Source organism: Mixophyes fleayi, chromosome 9 (assembly GCF_038048845.1).
Source record: "Mixophyes fleayi isolate aMixFle1 chromosome 9, aMixFle1.hap1, whole genome shotgun sequence".
NCBI classification, from domain to species: Eukaryota; Metazoa; Chordata; class Amphibia; order Anura; family Limnodynastidae; genus Mixophyes; species Mixophyes fleayi.
In genome coordinates this window covers 65,177,194-65,197,796 of record NC_134410.1, presented here as the reverse complement: position 1 = coordinate 65,197,796, position 20,603 = coordinate 65,177,194, and the positions used below count along the sequence as shown (strand labels likewise).

Genomic DNA, 20,603 nt, shown 5'->3' with positions numbered 1-20,603 from the left:
GATGCTGCAGAGGATGAGTCCAAAGGCCCTGGTCGTGAATTCCTGGGAAAGAAGTGTCACTTCCTAAGGCTACCGTGGGATGGGTGGTGGAGGATCCAAGCTCTGGTCCCTGGAGCGTGAGGCGGGCTGTGTAATAGACAAGATGCCACTGATCTATAGCTCAGGTTGGCTCTGTCATCTCAGTGGGGTGAGTGCAGCTGCCAGTCCTATGCCTTGCATAGTGTGAACAGTACATCCTTCCAAGAATGTGCACAGAGCAATTTTGTATGGTATAAGGCAGGCAAAGACTCTTGCTCATGTCATCTTTCCAGTCCTAGCCTTGGATGTACTCCCCATACCAGACATGACAGAGGAGAGGGAATATGGAGAGGACAGCTGCACTACACAAATCAAAGTGGATGTGAAAACTGCAAAATAGACACAAAGACCAGATCAGACACCGAAAAACACATCAACCCTTCCCACACTACTTTCCTGCAGCTGGAGAGGGTAGAAGGAATAGATAGCCGTTGCTGCCTTTTTTCTATTGGCATGTCTTACACAGGAAGAAAGCCCGCTGAGAAGGTGCTGGAGTTGGAAAGTGACTGCCCCAGAGGGATGACTGCCACTTACTTAGGTAAAAAATTCCTCCAGTGGCACTGAAGGCACAGAGATCCCAGTCACTACCTGCGACAGCAGTGACAGAGCTCCCCCGGAGTCATGTCCCTACTTAAAAAGCATGCTGCCATAATACAAGTTTAAAAAGCATGCTGCCAACGGCAGCCATAAAAAATAAAAAAAAAATAAAAAGCCAAGGCAATTTATAAAAGAAACAAAAACAAAAAACAAAACCCTGAAGATCCCAGCAGGCTATGGGAGTAAAAATGGGGAGGAGCTTGAACTTTAAATTTGACTCCAAAATGTCCAAGCTTCAGTGTAGCCTCAATACCCCAGTGCGCCATACATGAATGAAAGAAATATACACATTAATTAATAAAAGTTTTCCAGGATTTATTATACTATCGTTTTGAGCTTGGGAAGTTCAGCTGAACAATTTCCATTTTTTAAGCCATTAGAAATAAAAGTTTGGCTGCATAGTCAAAATCCAAATACAGTCTTGCACTCATGCTATTTTAAAATAAAAGCCATTTTGTGGTGTAAGCAGGGGCAAACACATTCATTGATTTGCTACTGTATGAATATTGTTAGTTAAATAATCCATAGACTAATTTATTGCATATGATCTGCATTCTTCTTGCTGAATATGTGTGCATCTATGTCTGCAACTAATATCTGCATAAAACATCCAGATCTTAACAATGTTCTGCTAAAGACTTTGATATACAGGGTGATTCAAAAGTCGGAGTACACCCTTTTATTTCAAAAACTCTACAGGAAATTGGGAAACCTGAATACTCCAGTAAGGTATGGGTGATGTGGTCTATCTTTTACGGTATGTACCAAACATGGGCGCCATCTTGAAATCGGCCCAATTCCTGTAGAGTTTTTGAAATAAAAAGGGTGTACTGCGACTTTTAAATCACCCTGTACTATAAATCAGAAGTTACATGGGTGCTCCAGATCATTGTAAAGTTATTTGAGATTGTGCCTTCACATAACCTTAACACTATAAAGGATTAAAAATCAGATACCACATCATCTACAAACAGCTCTCACCTGTCAGCCCAGATTGTTTGACCTTATGTGAGGTTATGCAGCAAACAGAACAGAAGAGACCCACACGGCTATTCTTGTCCACATTGGAAAGCATTTCAAAGTTCTTACAAAGCGTTTTGCAATACATACATGGGAAAACCTTTGTGTTTTTCTGTCAAAAAAAAACCAAAAAAACAATTTAAACAAAAAAAAAAAAAAAAAAGACAACATTTAAAGAAATACATAGTTTCACAAAACAAAAAATTAACCAAATCAACGAATACTTTATGACTTTGTGAAATATGTAGGCAATAGAAACCCACGTTGTCTACTTCTAATTGTCCTTCAGCCTTGGTGGGAGCGAAATGAAGTAATTTGGGGGAGAAATTAATTAATTTAATTCCCATCCCAAGGTACAGGCTGATCTCTCCATCAGCAACAGAAGGCCAATTATACTCACTCACTCTGGAGAGGAAGCAAATAACCACTCGGCACTCATCTTGGAAATTTAACTGTTTTCACAAGATTTTTTGGATTTCTGTTTGATTGAGGTTATTCCTTTGGACTCAGGATTGGCAATATTCTGTGTTAATATTCTCAATAGACTCCCTATTTGTGTGAATATTTTCGTTTATACTTTTTTTTTTTCATGCCTCTGAGAGCACATCAAACTAAAATTATTTAATGAGCAGGACAATGCCAGGAGCAGTGTGGGAAAGGTATAATTTGCATCTCAATTCCAAACCCAATATTCAAAGTCCCAAGAATTATGGATAGTAGATGACAAACCTCTGCAAGTACATACACTACATGGCCAAAAGTATGTGGACACCTGAGCCTTACATCCATATGTGCTTCCAAAACCATGGGCATGAGAGAGTGGCTTAGCAGCCATGTGAGTGGTGGCATATTCCCAGAGCTCCGTGGAAGAGAGCCCACCTTCCCTACAACGCTTACTTGATGTTGAAGTGGCAGACCATCCCAAGATTGCTATTATAAGATATATTCACTAATTCCAGACCCTCACCTATATGGTTTGTGAGGAGTATTATTGGCATGCCACATTTGTCCAGCTACTTCCTAAAAGGATTATCATCAATCGGCTCCTATTCAACATTTACTTTTCTCAAGTTTTACTGCCATCTAGTGGCTCAATGAAGCATTGCCGTTACTACTTTGCTTGTCTATGTAAAAAGGTGAAAATACTGGCTCCCACTGTGATTATATGGTCATCAAGTGGTCATCAATAAACTATGATGGAAATATGAGTTTGTACAGCCCTGAACACCAAGCAATTTAATCAGATGTCTATATTTTAAAAATGAGGAGAGTGGCAAGTGACAACCCAAGTATACCTTAGCTCTAATACGATCTTATGAAGCACCTACCCTAATTCAATATAAGTTGGGAAAGACAAGAATGGTTAATCTAAAAAGGACACTGGAATAATACTGGATACGTTTCTATGTTCAGACCTAAGACAATATATGAAAAGCAGAAAGTGTGCACAGCATGAGTGATGTAAGAGCAACCTATAAATCCCTTGAGAGTATTCTGGAGCAAGATGAACTGAAGGAAGGCATGTTGGTGTTTTGGTGGTTATGTCAATTGGATGCTTCATCTAGAATCAGATTATTCCACCAAGGCTGCCAGGAATCCAGAGAAATTGTACCGCAAGATAAGGCGCACCCTACTTCTGGTCGACGCTTGGAGACTCAAACATCCAATAGAGCGTGATTTCATTGTTTTTCTCAAACCCAGGTAAGCTCTATACTAGAATTCATTATCTACGCTTGTACCCCCATTGTGTCAGAGGAACTGAAACATTTGTTTGCTTTTTGATGGCACCCAACCCAAATTAAATACTTAGGGGTTGTCATAAATAGAGATTTAACACAGACCTTCAATGCTAACTTTCATCCCATTACAAACAAAACATGCAATGAGCTTTAGGAGTAGAAAAAAACCTTTTCCTGTGTAGGGAGGATTAACATTATAAAAATGGATATCTTCCCAAGAATCCTATATCTCTTATAAACCCTCCCTTATACACATCCCTTGAAAATGGCTCATATAATTACAGTATTATAAAAAGACTGTGTGGGGAGGGAAAAAGCTGCATTATGAGCCTGACATACTCCACAGATGCAAGCAAAAACACATCTCATTAATTTCATGTCTTACACCACTCTACCCCAAGAGTTCCTAAAAACACGTTTAGGCTTTGGCTACAAGCAGGGATCTCCCGTGTTAGCCAGCTGGTTGGGTGTTCTCCCTTTTGGGGAAATCCAGAACAAGCGGACTTGCTTAACTCAAAGCTCTTTCCTAAGCAAAGAAGAAAACTGTAAAGCAGTAGATAGCTCACTCCATTTGAAATAATATGCAGTCTCTGCCTGTCCTTCACACGTACTTTGTCCAGTATTTATAAACCATTAGAAAACATTTTATGCTCATTTACAAAATTCACTAGTGACTGGGAGCGAGACCTAGGGAACTTAGTTAGGGAAAATAATTGGCCTAATATACTGTTTACAACTCAGGCATGCTCATCAAGTGTATGGATTATTGAGAGACAGTACAAAATCATCTGGCCAAAATGTATCTGGGAATACCAAACATTTTTTGGAGGTTGAAAGGGTCAGTCGGGACACCTCTCCATATTTGCTGGAAATGTCCTAAAATTCTACCCTTTTGGGAAGAGGTGATTGCCACCTCCAAACAGATCATGACAATTTAGGTTCCCGACTGTGCGGGTTTTCGGCTACTAATCTAACCAACCGGACAATGGCAAAGACTGCGATACCGGTCCACTGGAGATATCCAACACCTCCCACTTTGGAGGAGTGGATTACAAGACTAGACCTTCTGTATGAGTATGGATAACTGATTTTATCTTCGGCAGACAAATATGAGGAGTACTGTGCAATATTGGTCCAGGTGGTTAGATTTCACTATATTATGTAAGAGATATTAGTCGCTATTCACCTTCCTCTTCATGCCAAATCACTATTGACAAACTTCCACCTTAGCTTACTCAAATTAAACTCTGGGCCCCTGTTCCCCTACTACTACCACATGTTATGTTTATATTGGGGGTTTTTTGCTCATAATATAGATAAGGGACAATACAAATTTCAGTATTGCTGATATTAAAGTTGATGTAATGAGCTACTGTCTAATGTAAAAATTTTATTCTGTTTCTTCTTTTAAAAATACATAAAAAAAATATATATATTTTTTTTCTTCAATAAAAAGATTGTAAAGCCATGGGCACTAATAAGGCGTTAGTCTGCTATTTGCTGCTATGACAGGTCACACTCTTCTAGGAAGGCTTTCCACTAGATTTTGGAACATAGGACTCAGGGATTTGCATCCACAAGACCATTAGTGAGGTCGGTTACTGATGTTGGACGATAAGGTATGCTCATCCCAAAGGTGTTTGTTCAGCACAGAACCCTAACCTTAACCCTATCAGTCAAGCTCTTCCACAGCAAATTCTGGAAACCATTTTTTGATGGACTTCACTTTGTAAAAGGGAGCATTGTCATGTTGAAACAGAATACAGCCTTTCCTAAACTTTTGCCACCAAGTTGGAAGCATTATTCTGTAAAATGCCATTATATGGTGTAGCATTAAGCTTTCCAAAAGCCCAGGACAAACCTTGACCATTATTCCTCCTTCAGCAAAATTTACATTTGGCAGTACACATTTCAGTAGAAAGCATTCTTCTGGCATCTGCCAAGTCCAGATTTGTCCATCAAACTGCCAGACGGTGAAGTACAAGACTCATGGCAGTGTGCTCTACACGACTCAAGTTGACATATGGCATTGAGCATGTTAATCTGAGGATTGTGTGTGGCTGCTTGGCCATGGAAACCTATTCCATGAAGCTTTCAACTAACCATATTTGTGCAGACGTTGCATCCAGAGGCAGTTTGGAATTCAGTACCAAGTGTTGCAACAGAGGACAGACAATGTTTACATGCTATGTGCTTCAGCACTCGGCGGTCCCATTCAGTGAGCTTGTGTGGCCCACTGTATTGTGGCTAAACTGTTGTTGCTTCTAGACATTTCCACTTCACTATAACAGCACTTACTGGGGCTACTCTAGCAGGGCAGAAATTTGACAAACCGATTTGTTGGAAAAGTGGCATCCTATGATAGTGCAAAGTTGAACTTCACTGAACTCTTTGGTATGACTCATTCTACTGCTAATTGTCTACTAAGATTGCATAACTGGACCAGCTGACCAATCAGCACAGATATAACAGGCTTGTATTCATCCCAAAACGTGGCATTCAGTTTAAGGGGAAATGTGTTTAGGGTGTGACATGTGTGGGGTTTCCTACACTAAGTTGGTTTCTCACAACCCGTTGCGAAATGCAGTTAAACATCAGTTAGACAAACACTGATCAGCTGAAGACATCCAGAAATAAGCTACATCTACTATAACCGGATGCTGCACTTCTTTTCTAACTGCACTAGACATTGCAACTAAGTATTTTGTTTTGTTTTTATTTGCCTCAGTTTCTTTGCCTTTATGCTTAAATTCTAATGTTTAGCAAACTGCTTGTTTCCTTTGCCACTCGCCTCCTGCCGCTGTCTCTCCACTTCTCCCTCAGCTCTGCATCTCCATCTTTGTACGGACCCAGTTAGTAGCACCCACGCTAGTGGGCACAAGTTCAGCCTATTCTTTCCGCTCCTCCCTTCATCCCCACTCTATGCATTGGTATTCACTTTCACCTCTTTGCCTATGCACCAGCTCTCTGCTGTGTTTAAAGGTTTGTGCTTCAGTCCCTTATTTGTACTTTCTGTACCTATTGCACCTCATCTTTGTACTGCCTGTATGCCATGTGCTCTTACCCTGTAGTGTTAACCTGTACTGTTGTCCCTATCTACAGCACTGCGGACCCTTTGTGGCGCCTTAAAATAAACATCAACAATAATCCTTTTTCCCCCATATCAACTCTGTATCTAAGTCATGTTACATATCATGTTACATAGAACTGAAAAAAACATTCCCAGACTACGCACATCTCACAGCAGACACTGCAAAAACTTTAATACATGCACTCATTTCCCACTTTGACTATTGCCAATCCATCATTACTGGTCTTCCCCGAATCAGACTTTCACCCCTACAATCTATTTTGCAGAAAGCAGTTAGACTTATTTTCCTGCAAAATGTTCTTTCACTGGATGCCCGTTTATCACTGAATGCAATATAAAATAATTCTACTAACATACAAAGCCATTTACAAAACTGCCCCAACATACATCTCCTCCTCACTTATCTCAAAATATCTCCCAACTCGACATCTCCATTCCGCACAAGATCGGCATCTCTTATCCACATTCATTATATGCATTCCCGCTTACAGGACTTTATGCAGGTTGCACCCACTTTGTGAAATTCCCTCCTTCACACAATAAGACTTTTCTCTAGTTTTCAAACACTTTCTGAAAACCCCTCTTCAGGAAAGCTTATAATATTCCTTAACCACCCTAGGTTATCTTATAATCTCTCTTTACACTAAGAACCCTTTAACCAACAGTGCTGCAGGACTGGACCATTATGTAGCACTTATCCTTCTGTATCAAACTTCCATTGTCACAGACAATAGATTTTAAACTTGCGAGCAGGGCCTTCCAGTTACCTCCCTGTCTGTATTACCCAGTACTGTTTTATTACTGTCTTTGTTCCCAATTGTAATGCGCTACGAAATATGCTGGTGCTATATAAATAAGTGATGATGCTTGATTTTTAGGCACCTGTTAGCAATGGGTGTGGCTGAATTGGCCAAACACTAATTAGAAGGAATGTCCAAATAAATATTGTAAGTTCACAGGTGAGGGACACAGACAACCACAATCTAAGAGAGCAAAGAGGAATGGTGTGCTTGGGGGCATTAAGGACACTGGCATAATCAGCGAGTGCTGCATATCTGGTTAGTAAATTCTTATTACTTTTAACTGGCTGAAACTGCACCCAAGTGGCAACTTTTGTGTAAAGCTTTTCTTCATCAATTTTATAATTCAATGGTTTCTCCTCTACTTCTCTATGCTAATTTTAACATTTCGATGATATGCATAGTTAACAGGAAAAACAAAATCTTAAGTATAATTTTTTCATTTTGGTCTAGTACTGTAATAAAAATTTTCTGTTATGCATATAAAACAAATCCACATCAAAATAGGAGGGGAAAAAATATCCCTTTCAATGGTTCCCCACATTACTTTTACACAAATCAGGATGACCACCGTTTACCCCAAAATGTAATTTTCTACTTTTCCCAGAAATAGGTAAAAATATCATCATCATCATTTATTTATATAGCGCCAGCAAATTCCGTAGCGCTTTACAATTGGGAACAAACATTAATAAAATAATACTGGGTAATACAAACAGACAGAGAGGTAAGAGAACCCTGCTCGCAAGCTTACAATCTATGGGAAATATAAAAACAGCCTTTCTTCTGTGTTTTTACTCCATTTCTAATAAATATGAATGGGTTTTGCTAAGAGCAATACAGAGAAGGGCTTTTGACCTAATAACTGTTGAAAGTTGTAATACATATCTAGGCCTTGCTGCATAAGTTTATACAAAAATAAAGTGATTCAAGGAAGTCATTTTTCCTACGCCTGCCAAATGAGCCACAAAACTACTGCTGAAAAATAACTTTGCTACTATGTAGAATATGTATTATTGAAGGGCCTTCTTTCTATTGCTGTTTTTCTGTGGCATGATAAGGTCAACTGAGACACCAGTCATAAGTTGGTGCCATTTGTGAAGCTATGAGACAATAAAAAGGACAAGGGCACAATAAAGAGAAGGGGACAACATTAAAAAGGAAAATAAAGATGTCAGTATAGGGAAAATTCTTCCATTGGGCAGATGCTCTCTCTCTTGCTCCTTTACAGAACACATGGAGTATCCTAATAATGGAAAAATAATGCTATAAAATTTATACATCAGGTGAAGTTGATCTAGACCTCTTGGATAACTTAATAAACAGTGGAAATACGCAACTGATCTGCAGTTTATCTTACAATTAAACCAGTTAGGTATTTGCCATATTCTTCCACGTTTGTCGACATGTTACGTCGATTAGTTAAGACACTTCTGGGAAAGCATTATATTTAGAGTATATTGCTATATGTACATAGACTATGGAAGCTGTTGGCATGTATTTAAAAAACGGAGAAAAAAAATTCCAAGTTTTACCCATTGAGTAAAATATGGTTTCCGAGCTGACAAGCTATATAGGATCTCCTGTGACTTTGTTTATAGTAAGTTCTGCAAGGACATAAATAATTCCGTTCGGCCACAGACAAAACTTTATACACTGGCTTGTGCACAAAATCCCTCAACATACTGCAGTAGTATGGTCAAAATTCATTCAAATTCTTCTTTGGCAAAGTTTCACATTCTAGCATTTAAATAACATTACCTTCCAGTATAGACAACTAATTTCAACAATGATAGCCATCGGGCAAATGTTGTTTAATCCAGCTAATTCAACAAGATCAGTCTTCTTTGTGGATGGCAATCATCAGATCTGCCAGCTTTACAGTTCTACTTTAGATCGCGGTCAACTGCTCTAGAATTAATGATTCCAAAAGAGACTTTTGTTAAAGCCTCAGAGCCAGGATTAACACTTCTGCCACAGTATGAACCCATCAGAGTATAGGGTCACCTGCATCTTTCTAGGATTGGGTTCTGCCTCTCAACACGTAGACATTGGATTTAGCTGTCTTATTCCAGTTCACTGGACTTTCACTCTCAATTTTTAGCTTCTTTCCCAACCACTGAAAAGTTTACATTCTTAATAAACTTACTAACTCTCAGTAATTAACTTATTAGTTAGGTCCATAATCTGGTGTTGTGGACTTCCAGTTCTCCTTTTGTACCAGTGTATTGAAAGTACTTGAATTTGTTTCCCCCCAAAAAATTGTTTTTACTAGTAGGCAGCTCGAACAAACAAATTTTTGAATTGCTTCTCTATCAACAAGAAAGAATCTCTTTTAAACGCTTTAGTTAATGATCCTAGAAATGGTCTGAAGACATCCAACTGATTTAAGGCGACACTGGACCATCTGTCTCCGGGCACTTCTAAACCTTCATGCATAGGCCTCTCTTCAAACTGTTTGGTTTTATGGTAGTCAAAGGACTTGCCATGAGCAGATGAGTAATGCACACATTTGTTTACTCACTCTACTGTGGGTGCACTGCAGAATTCTTCCTAAGTAGACAAACTTAACCAGGCACAAGATTAAACTAAGTCTTGGAGGCAATGAATGTGTTTGAACAGGTGGATTTCTGTTAATTTTGACATGCTTATATTGCTGTCCACCCTATGTTTTGCAGAAGGGTTTGCAGACATTGCACTGACACAAGGCTATAGAAATCGAGATTGACTCTTACCATGAAATCCCTTTCATATATGCCCATACCTGCAATACATTTAATTTTACTATTCGTTTTCTTAAGGAAGAAGTATTGCATAGCTCTTTAAACACCGGTATTGCCACTTGTTTTAATTGACTGCCTATTTTTCCACTTCTAAAAACTCTACTAAACCGAAAACTGAATCCTGAGGAATGTAGAGGTCTACGAAGAGAGGAGCTTTCATTCTTGGTTTGTCCTGCATGTGCTAGTAATATATACAGGTTAAACACCCATGTTCAATAAAAGTACATCTCTATGAGTGATGGGAGTTAACAGTAAGATTAAAGCCCTATATCGGTAAACCAAAGCTTTCATCCATTTTTCCGAACTATAAGCACACAAAAGAGCAAAAACAAACAAACCTCACCAAAGCAAAGATAGGGAAAAAAAAAAAAAAATCACACAAAACAGGTTTCAAATACATTTGTTAATGTACCACTCACCTTCTTATAATTGTTTAGACAGGCTGCATTACAGAATCGTTTCTGCTGACCCTCATGGAATAGATATTCCAGTGGCAGACCTTTGTTATAGATGTAAATGCCACAGTTGTCACAGCAGTTTGTTTTCAGGCCCTTGGTGGCTCGGAATTTTGTAAAACAGGTATCACTACACAATCTGTGAACTACGCTTCCATTACTGACTTCATGCTGAATCTAAAAAAAAATTTAAGAAAAAAACAAAAAAAAAAAACACAAAACCTGTTTGATACAAGAACTTCTGTGTCATATAGAGGTATATCGCAATCTCTCCTTTCCACATAACTTCGACAGCAGGTGCCTCACATCACCACTGTGTGCTGTTGGGCACCCTGCTTCTTCCGCTATACAACTTTCAGTCTGACACTGCCTTGTCACATGTAGTCAGAGTCCTCAGAGAGACACACAAAAGGATAAGTTATTACCTGCCACATGATCAGCACAAATCTCCTGAAAAAATTTGTGCTGCTGTGAATATTCCACAGATCTGATGGGCAACAGGTTGTTTTAACTATCCACTTAAACTGAAAAACCAATGATTGGATGAAGTTTTGAAAACAAAACAAAAAAAGTGCTCTTGAACCATACAATAACCCCCACCCCTACAAAAAAAAGATTTTTACTCACCGTAAAATCCATTTCTCTGACTCCAATGGGGGACACTGCGAGACAATGGGGTATAGTAGTGGGTCTAGGAGTCCTAAGCACTTATCAACTTGTTTGATCTTCATTCTCCTCCCCTACTATACCCCTCCTCTCCTGTTGCTTCCTCAGTTTTGACTAACCAAGAGTGCGAGGAAAGGGAGACACCCGTAGGGCTTAACCGATTAAAACAATTAAACTTTACACACACAGAACTATATAAAGAGCAAGGGAGGGTGCGCAGTGTCCCCCAATGGAGTCAGAGAAATGGATTTTACGGTGAGTAAAAATCTTTTTCTCTTTCCTACCATTGGGGGACACTGCGAGACATTGGGGAATATACCAAAGCTTCCTCAAGGGAGGCATTGCTCTGGAACTGCTGCGCGCAGAATCCTGCGGTCAAAGCTTGCATCGGTCAATGCAAAGCCCGGTAATCTATAGAATTTAGTGAAGGTGTGGACGGAAGACCACGTCGCTGCCCTGCACAACTGTTCCGCCGAGGCCCCGTGATGTGCCGCCCAGGAGGCGCCTACCGCCCTTGTGGAATGCGCTTTTAATCTGGCCGGGACCGGCTGTTCGGCTTTAACGTATGACGTCCGAATAGTGGAGACAAACCAGCAGGCACTCAACTGTTTTGACGCTGGCCACCCCCGCTTCTGGGCCTCATAGAAGGACAAAGAGATCTTTGGTCTTCCTAACAGCGGCCGTGCGATCCACATAACACTGTAAGCTTGGACTACATCCAATAAGTGTAAGCATTCCTCTGGAGATGACTGTGAGGGACGAAAAGCCGGTACCACAATTTCCCGGTTTAAGTGAAATCTAGATACTACCATTGGGACAAATGAGGGTTTGGTGCGTAGTACCGCTCGGTCCGAATGGAAGATCAGGAACGGCGGGTCGCAGCAAAGAGCTCCCAGTTCTGACACTCTGCGAGCTGAAGCTATAGCTAACAGGAACGCAGTCTTCCAAGTAAGGTGACGTAAGTCCACCAACTCCAAAGGTTCGAAAGGCGGTCTAGTGAGTGCCTTGAGCACTAAATTGAGGTTCCACTGGGTGACAGACGGGGAGTTGCACATGGAGAACCCCCTGCAGGAACGTCTGTACGTCTCTACAAGTCGCAAGCTTTCACTGGAAGTACACTGAAAGAGCAGACACCTGGACCTTAAGAGATCCCAGGCGAAGGCCGGTGCGCAGAAAAGCCAACAGTTGGGGTAGTTTGAATCTATATGTGTGGAGTCCCCTGGCCTCACACCACTGTATGTATGTCTTCCAGACTCTGTGATATATTGCCGAACACGAAGTCTTTCTGGCCCTGATGAGGGTAGAAATAACCTCCTGTGAGAATCACTTTGCCACAAGAATTAGGGTCTCAACAGCCATGCCGTCAAAGCTAGGCGATCTAAAGTATGGCAAAGAAGTGGTCCCTGAACTAGAAGGCCTGGCCGCATATGTAGCTGGAATAGAGGGGCTGCTGCCAGTCCCAGAAGATCTAAGAACCAAGCCCTTCGGGGCGAATGGGGGGCTATTACAATTGCAGGGAACTGTTCTGTTTTTAACTTATTTAGTACCCGTTGTAGCATGATAATCGGAGGGAACAGGCAGACCATCCAGCATTGCCATGGAACTGTCATGGCGTCTGTGAAACTCGCTTGCGGGTTCTGCGTCTTTGACTCGTATACCGGGACCTGATGGTTTAGTCTGGATGCCATTAGGTCGATCTCCGGTATGCCCCAGCGGTTCCACCACGAGGGCGAATACTTGTCTGTTTAGAGACCATTCGCCTGGGTGAAATGTCTGTCTGCTGAGAAAATCGGCATCCCAATTTTCTACTCCTGGGATGTAAATGGTCGATATCCTGGGAACATGTTGCTCCACCCATGTCATAATTCGAGACGTCTCTCATGGCTGCTGCTCGTGCCGCCCTGGTGATTTATGTAGGCCACTGTCGTGGCGTTGTCCGATTGGACCTGCAGAGGTTTTCCTGTTAGAGCAGTATACATGACTAACGAGAGCTCAGATATTTCTGAGCTCCAGGATGTTTATTGGGAGCAAGGCCTCCTGGGGGACCAGAGACCCTGAAGTCTCAGGGGTCCTGTTACGCCCCCCCCACCCTGACAGACTTGCGTCTGTTGTGACCAAGGTCCATGACCAGGTTTGAAGGGACTGTCCTATTTGCAGGTTGTGTTTGGATACCCACCAGGCTAGGGAAACCCTCGTTTGTGTGGACAGGCGGATGATTTGCCTGTCCAAATGAACCTGGGAACCTGACCACTTTTGAAGAATTTCCCTCTGGAGTGGGCGTGAATGAAACTGTGCGAAGGGAACTGCTTCGTACACAGACACCATTGTCCCCAGGAGCTTCATGCAACTGAGGAGGGACACACTCTTCCTTGTTAGAAGGGATCTGGCCCTGCTGCGAAGCGAGAGGACCTTGTCCTCCGATAGATACACTCTTTGGATCTGCGTGTTGAAGACGAGGCCCAAGAATCACATCTGCTGTGCCGGAATAAGTGATGACTTGGGTACATTCAGTACCCAGCCGTGAGCCTCTAGAAATTGCATCGTGAGTTTTATGTGATGAGTTAGGAGCAATGCTGACAGAGCCTTTAAGAGAAGGCTCCGTCAGCACTCCCTCCTTGATCCTCTCCAGTTTGGTTTCCGCCCCCTTCACTCCACTGAAACGGCCCTGGCTAAAGTCACCAACGATCTCCGCTCTGCTAAAGCCAGGGGCTACTTCTCCCTTCTCATCCTCCTTGATCTCTCTGCAGCCTTCGACACCGTCGACCACCCCCTCCTCCACACCCTCCAGTCCTTTGGCCTCTCCGGCCCAGTCTTGTCCTGGTTCACCTCTTACCTTGCTGACCGATCCTTCTCCGTCACCACCTCTGGATCTCTCTCCCCCCGTCCACCCTTCCAGTCGGGGTCCCTCAGGGCTCTGTCCCACCTCTTCCCTGGGTGAACTCATCAGCTCCTACGGCCTCAACTACCACCTCTACACTGACGACACTCAACTTTACCTCTCCTCATCTCTCTCCTCTCTAGGGTGTCCGCCTGCCTCTCTGCCATTTCCTCCTGGATGTCCTCTCGATTCCTCAAACTTAACCTTAGAACTCAGTCTTTCCTCCCTCTCACACCTCGCCCCCTTCTGACCTCTCTATCACTGTCGACAACACCTCTATCTCCCCTGTCCCCCAACTTCGCTGCCTCTGTGTCATCCTTGACTCCTCTCTCACCAAATGTCTTATTCACTCTCTGATCATCTCCCGCTTGGACTACTGCAACCTCCTCCTTACTGGCCTTCCCCACTCATCTCGCTCCCCTTCGATCTGTACTTAACGCAGCCGCTAGGCTTATCTTCCTTTCTCGCCGCTCCTCGTCTGTCTCCCCCCTCTACCTATCCCTTCATTGGCTCCCTTTCCCCTACAGAACCCTCTTCAAGCTTCTCACTCTTACATACAAGGCCCTCGCCAACTCCACTGCACCATACATCTCCACCCTCCTCTCTATTTATACTCTATCCCACCCTCTCCGATCTGCCAATGACTGTCGTCTCTCTTCCCCCCTGATCACCTCCTCCCATGCGCGTATCCAAGACTTCGCCCGCGCTGCCCCCTCCACTGGAACAAGCTCCCTCCCCTCTATCAGAACTTCCCCTAATCTGTCCAGTTTCAAACTGGCTCTAAAAACCCACCTTTTTCTTAAAGCCTTCCAGTCTCCCACTTAACTTCCTACCTTATCTTCTGTCTCTTCCCCTTCATCCCTCTTCCCTTATCCTTCATTCCTCCTTCTCTCCCCCGTGTCTCTCTGTCTGTCTACCCCACCCCTTAGATTGTACGCTCCTTTGAGCAGGGTCATCTCTCCCCCTGTCTTCACCACTTTTAACTCTGCTCTCCAGCTACCTAGCCCTCCTCCTCGAGGACCCTCTTCCCCCGTCCCCTCTTGCTCCCTCCTCTCCCCTCTGGGGGTTTCCGTCATCCGTGCCCTCCCTCTTGGGCTCCGCCGTATGCGGGACCTTTCCCTCTCCCCTCCCCTCTAGCTGTGCTTTGAGCTCACTGAGTTACTGTGCTTATTGTTTACTGTACTGTTTCACCTCGTATTGTAATTTCGTTTGTCCCTGTACGGCGCTACGGACACTTAGTGGCGTCCTATAAATAAAAATTAATAATAATAATATTATTATTATTATTATTAAGTCGTCCAGGTAGGGAACTATTGTTATTCCCTTTTGATGTAGGAGACCCGCCTTGATCGCCATGACCTTGAAGACTCGGGGTGCGGTAGCTAAGCCGAAGGGAAGGGCCCTGCACTGAAAATGGGAATTTCCCACTGCAAAGCGGAGCAGGCCCTGGTGTCCCCTCCATATTGGGACATGCAAGTAGTCATCCCTGATATTTATGGAGGCTAGGAACTCCCCCCTTTTCTATTCCGGTTATAACTGAACGAAGCCACTCCATTCGGAACTTCTGAACTTTTAGCTGCTTGTTTAGCAACTGCAGATTTAAGATTGGCCGAAAAGTGGTGTCCGGCTTTGGTGTGAGGGAGAGGTTTGAGTGAAACCCCCTTCCTCTCTCCTGCTGGGGAACGTGGGATATTACCTCTGCTGCCAGCAACTTCTAGATGGCTTCCTGAAGTGCCTGAAGGGGCAAGGGGGAGGGGCGTGGTAAAGAACCTTTGCTTGGGCACTTGGGCTAGATCCATTATGTAGCCCTGGGTCACTATCCCTCGTATTCAGGTGTCAGTGGTGGATGCCCACCACTGACTCCTGAAACGAAGGAGGCGTGCCCCCACCACGGTTTCCCCGGGAGGGGATTTGTCAAGCTGAGGGTTTGTCCACTGGTCGGGATGATCCTCGCCTAGCGGCACCCCTGCCTCTGCTAAATGTTCCCCTGTGCTCTGGCCTACCTCTATTAAATGAGGTAGTGAACCTGTCTCTTGGCGGGGCACCCCAGGCAAAAGTCCGAAAGGACCGAAACCTACCCTGTCGGGGCCTATTTGAGACTGTGGGAAGGGAGGTGCTCTTGCCCCCCCCTGGCTACCTGGTAACCCCTCTAATGTTCTCTTGGAATCGGCGTCGGCTGCCCACGATAGGCTACGGCGGGCATCAATAATAAGCATTGATGGAGACGGCATCCATGGCTGCCTGCCCTACATACTCTGCCGGTACCTGTATGTGCTCTGCTACCATGAGGAGCTCAGAACGAGGAGAATTGTCTTGGCATCCTCTCACTAATTTTTCCGCCCACAGCTGAATAACCTTGTTCGCCCAAGCCACTGCCATATTAGGTCGGAATAAACTACCTGCCGCAGCATATGCTGAGCGGAGGGCTAAATCACATTTTTTTATCCGTGGGGTCCCTAAGGGATATCCTCTCCTGAATGGGAATGGCAGAGGATGAGGACAGCCGAGCAACTGGTGTGTCTACTCTAGGTAAAGCCTCCTACTTCTAGTATCCTCTGACGGAAGGAGATAAAGTGATTTAAAAAGTTGCCTGGCATCATAAATTGCCTATTTGGTCTTTGCCAAGCCTCCATCATTTCCATCATCTCTGGGGACTGTGGAAAAGCGGCTAATTGTGTCTTGGACTTCTTAAATAACGAGAAACCTGAAGGCGCCATGGGCTCGGGTTCCGCAAAGCCTAAAGTATGCCTGATGCCTAAGATGAGGCTATCAACGCTATGGGTTGAAGCAGAATCCTCGCTATGAAGGGTCTCTTCCTTTGCATCCAGATCTAACTCCCCTTCCTCTGCCGAGGAGTGATCTGACTCCTGATCTCGGTCTAGAACCGTATCAGTGAAAATCCTCTTGCCCCTGTGGGTAGTGAATAGTAAACTATCCTCCCTAAGGGCATGTTCGACCTGTGATGATGATGTGCCTTCACCAGCCTGACTGTGTGAAATGGTGTTAGAAATGGAGTGTTCACGTACCTCTGTGGACCGTAACATCACCTTAGTGAGTTCCGCCATGGTCGTTGTTAGGGATCTCATCCAGATTGGTTCCTCCAGAGCCGCAGGCACCTGACCTGGGCTGTGCTGCTCCTGGGTATCAGCGCTACAAGCTGTGCAAAGAGCATTATGGACCGTCTGTCCAACAGATTATTTACACTTGGCACAGGTATAGTATGTCACAACAGCCCCAGAGGGTCCCTTGTTGCTTGCTGTCCCCTTTTCAGCGATAGCTTAAAATGTATATTAAGGTACAGTAAAGTCTGAGCTAAACAGACTTGCATGTCAGCTTACAATGCTAAACAATACCTTGTAAATACACATATCCCCAGACCCTGAGCGATATAGTCCTGCTAGTGTAAACCCTTTATAAAAGCATGGCACCTAATCAATAGTAAAAACAGTAAAAAATAACAAAAGCCTTAACGATACCAGTCGAGGAGAGGCAGAGCAGAGGAGCAGAGTGTAGCACGGTGAATGAAAGATGGTTGCCTCCGGATCAGGAAGTTGGAGGGACGTTCCTGTTAGAGCTCTCCCTCAAAATGGCTGCTCCGCCTGAAGTGCTGGCTTCTTTGTTCTGCCAGCGCATGTGTCTGCAATTCTCTTCAATGGCCACCGTCCTTGCCAGGAAGTTGAGCAGATCCCTTGTGGAAGTTCCGCCTCCTTTGCCTCCAGTAATATAGCCGCCTGCAGGAACCGCTGATCAGCGCTGAATTCAATGGCTGTCGTCTCTCTATACACACTGCAGTGTAATAAACTGCCCAGGCTGCGTGTGTTGAACAGCAGCGGATCGCCTCTTAACAAGTGCGATCGCTGTGCCGTGCCCCTGCTGCTCGTTCTCTAAGGGGGAGGGGGGGCATGCCGGCAAGTCCGTCGGAAGGAGAGGAGAGGCTGCTGCAGCCTCGCTCTCCCCGACTAGCAACTGTTGCACTGTGCTGAGCCAAGCTGCTGCCTCTATGGCAGATTTACACTATGTCCCCCTGTTGCTCGTTGGTCTAGGGGATGGACAGGCTGCCGCATAGGTAACAGAGTCTAAGCTACTGCTTACCTGCGCTGGGCCCACAGAGTGAGCAGAGCTGTTGTCTTACTCACCCCTCTGGGCCTTGAGTTCAGTCCCTGCAATGCACCTAAAAGGGAAAGTAAAATAAAAACATGGAACTAGCTATAACTAATACAAGTATAGGCAGGAGCCTATACAGAAAGTGACCAATCTCCTAGGCACTTAAATAAAACTGATGAAGCAACAGGAGAGGAGGGGCATAGTAGGGGAGGAGAGTGAAGATCAAACAAGTTGATGAGTGCCAAGGACTCCTAGACTCACTACTATACCCCAATGTCTTGTAGTGTCCCCAATGGTAGGAAAGAGAAAAAAACAAACTTGTGTCTACTACAACTATGAATGTTGCAGTCTACAAAATGAATAGTCATCACAAAAGATATTAAGATATTGCTGCACTAATGCACGCATCATGCTTTGTCATTTTGGACCAATAGCACAAAATACTGTAAATAATGGGCGGATCTATAGTTTCTCACTGGCAAGGGATTATATAGTTCTGAATGGTGTGTACTATACCCAAACAAATATTACATAATATTCACACAGGATGGTTTTTGGCCAATGGTTTAAGTTTTGCAGAATAAGGGTTAATAGAGTGAAATTCTGGAAGTTGATCAAGAAATAGATTTTGAGAAGACCTAGTTAGTTTCATAAGATCAGAAAGCTCCTTAAAACACAGCATGGCCAAAGTTAAAAAAAAGCGATGTATTGTTTCTTCACTAGCCACATCATTGCTTCCATACTCCACAGCATTCCCTCCCCTTTCCAGCTGGATGCTAAAATGTACAAGCAGAAGTGCAAGGACACAGGCATTTTAGGTCATGAATTTCTGACCAGGTTTTCTAAAGCCAAGATGCACCAAGAGAAATGCTGTTCAACTGTCACACCAGAGTAATTCTTTTGTCAAAAAGATACAGAAATAAAAGTAACGGAGACCCAGTCTTTAAAAACAAAAACTTGTGCCTATATTCTAAAGGAAAAATATTTGTTCCAAGTGTTCATTCTTACCTCTCCACTCTTGTGACAGATGCTGCATTTTATGATATCAGGAACATCTGTTGAACTCTGGGAACTAGATCGTGGTTGTGCCTCAAAGAGGGAAAGACAGGCAGATGAACAAAATTCCTGGAATGATCCTCCAGCACCAGTTTGGGCAACCACAGAATCTTTGGAGGTACGAATATCCCTAAAATGTATACAGCACATGAGCAGGGCTGCATCCAGCGCAGTAAAAGAAAACAATGGAGGCACAGGTGAACACAACATGAACAAGCTAGAAAAATATGGATGGTCAGCAGTCTAAAAGAAGATTAACACATACACTTCAATACTAATCACACTGTTGTCTGTGTAACTTACTTCTTGCAGAAAGTACAGATTTTCTTGCAAAGCGGTTTTTTAGAGAATGTGGTAAGACAAGTGGAAGAGCAGAAAAGTTGAGGCAGCCCTTTGCGCTGATATGCGGTCTGTCCCTTCTGCAAGGGAGTGCGGCAGTGCGCACAAGTCATCTTTGTGAGTGCTGGTTTAGGTGGGCGTGGCGGCAACTGATTACGTAGAGACATGCGTGTTGGACGCCTTGTGCGAAAGGGAACAAAGTCCTCATCATTTGGGTCATCCACCATAGCATCTGAATCCTCATCAGAAATCTGCACTGTATGATAAGAAGTAATCATATCAATAGGCTATGTAACAGCAAGATCATTTAATGTTCTCCATTTCCAGGTAGTAGTAGACGGAGCTAATTATATATAGGCTCATGTAGACGTTCTATACATTATAAGGCTATTATATTCACAACTTATGTATGGAGAGTAACAAACCATTATAGTAAAATATTTATATAGATTCACTCCAAAGACTTTCACAGTAATGTGCCAAAAAAAGACTGCAATATTTTGATCTCTCTTACCTCCAACATTATGTTTTAGTACACAATCATATGCTTAGTAATAGAAGCAGTCATGTATTGTCTGTTTTGCTCGAAAGATATCAAATAATTTCCAGCTACAGTGTATACCAGTAAAAGTTCTTGCAGGATTATATTTTAATCTTACAGTGAGGAACTCTTCACAACTGGAGAAGAAATCTCTCTTCCAACTGCAAAAAGTGGCCTTGGGTTCTATGCAGACACACAATACCTAAAAAGTTTTGTGCACATCTCATGCATTTATAAACAGTGAACATATCCCGGATGACAAAAATATATTTACCAGTGTAAATAAAGCTAAAATGTACATTCTATCCTCAGACATCTTTTATACATTTTACTTTGTTGTCTTTCTGTAGAATGAACAGATCATATAATAAAAAAAGAAAAACAAAAACACACATTCTCAACAGATATAGTATCCACAGCAGAATGATACAGTTAAATATCAATATACACATCAGG

General features: G+C 43.2%; 1 protein-coding gene across 4 annotated transcripts in view; it reads right to left on the bottom strand.

Moving 5' to 3' along the window:
- The window catches only part of ZMYM3 (zinc finger MYM-type containing 3), a 70,928-nt gene that overhangs the window by 36,407 nt on the left and 13,918 nt on the right, over nt 1-20,603 (bottom strand). For 3 of the 4 annotated variants that reach the window (XM_075184462.1, XM_075184464.1, XM_075184463.1), the window contains 4 exons: nt 19,571-19,862; nt 19,220-19,397; nt 10,528-10,740; nt 1,657-1,807 (listed from right to left, as the gene is read on the bottom strand). In XM_075184462.1, coding sequence (XP_075040563.1) covers nt 1,657-1,807; nt 10,528-10,740; nt 19,220-19,397; nt 19,571-19,862 — 834 coding nt within the window. The remainder of the gene's footprint in view (nt 1-1,656; nt 1,808-10,527; nt 10,741-19,219; nt 19,398-19,570; nt 19,863-20,603) is intronic. The other variant, XM_075184465.1, reaches the window with a different exon arrangement.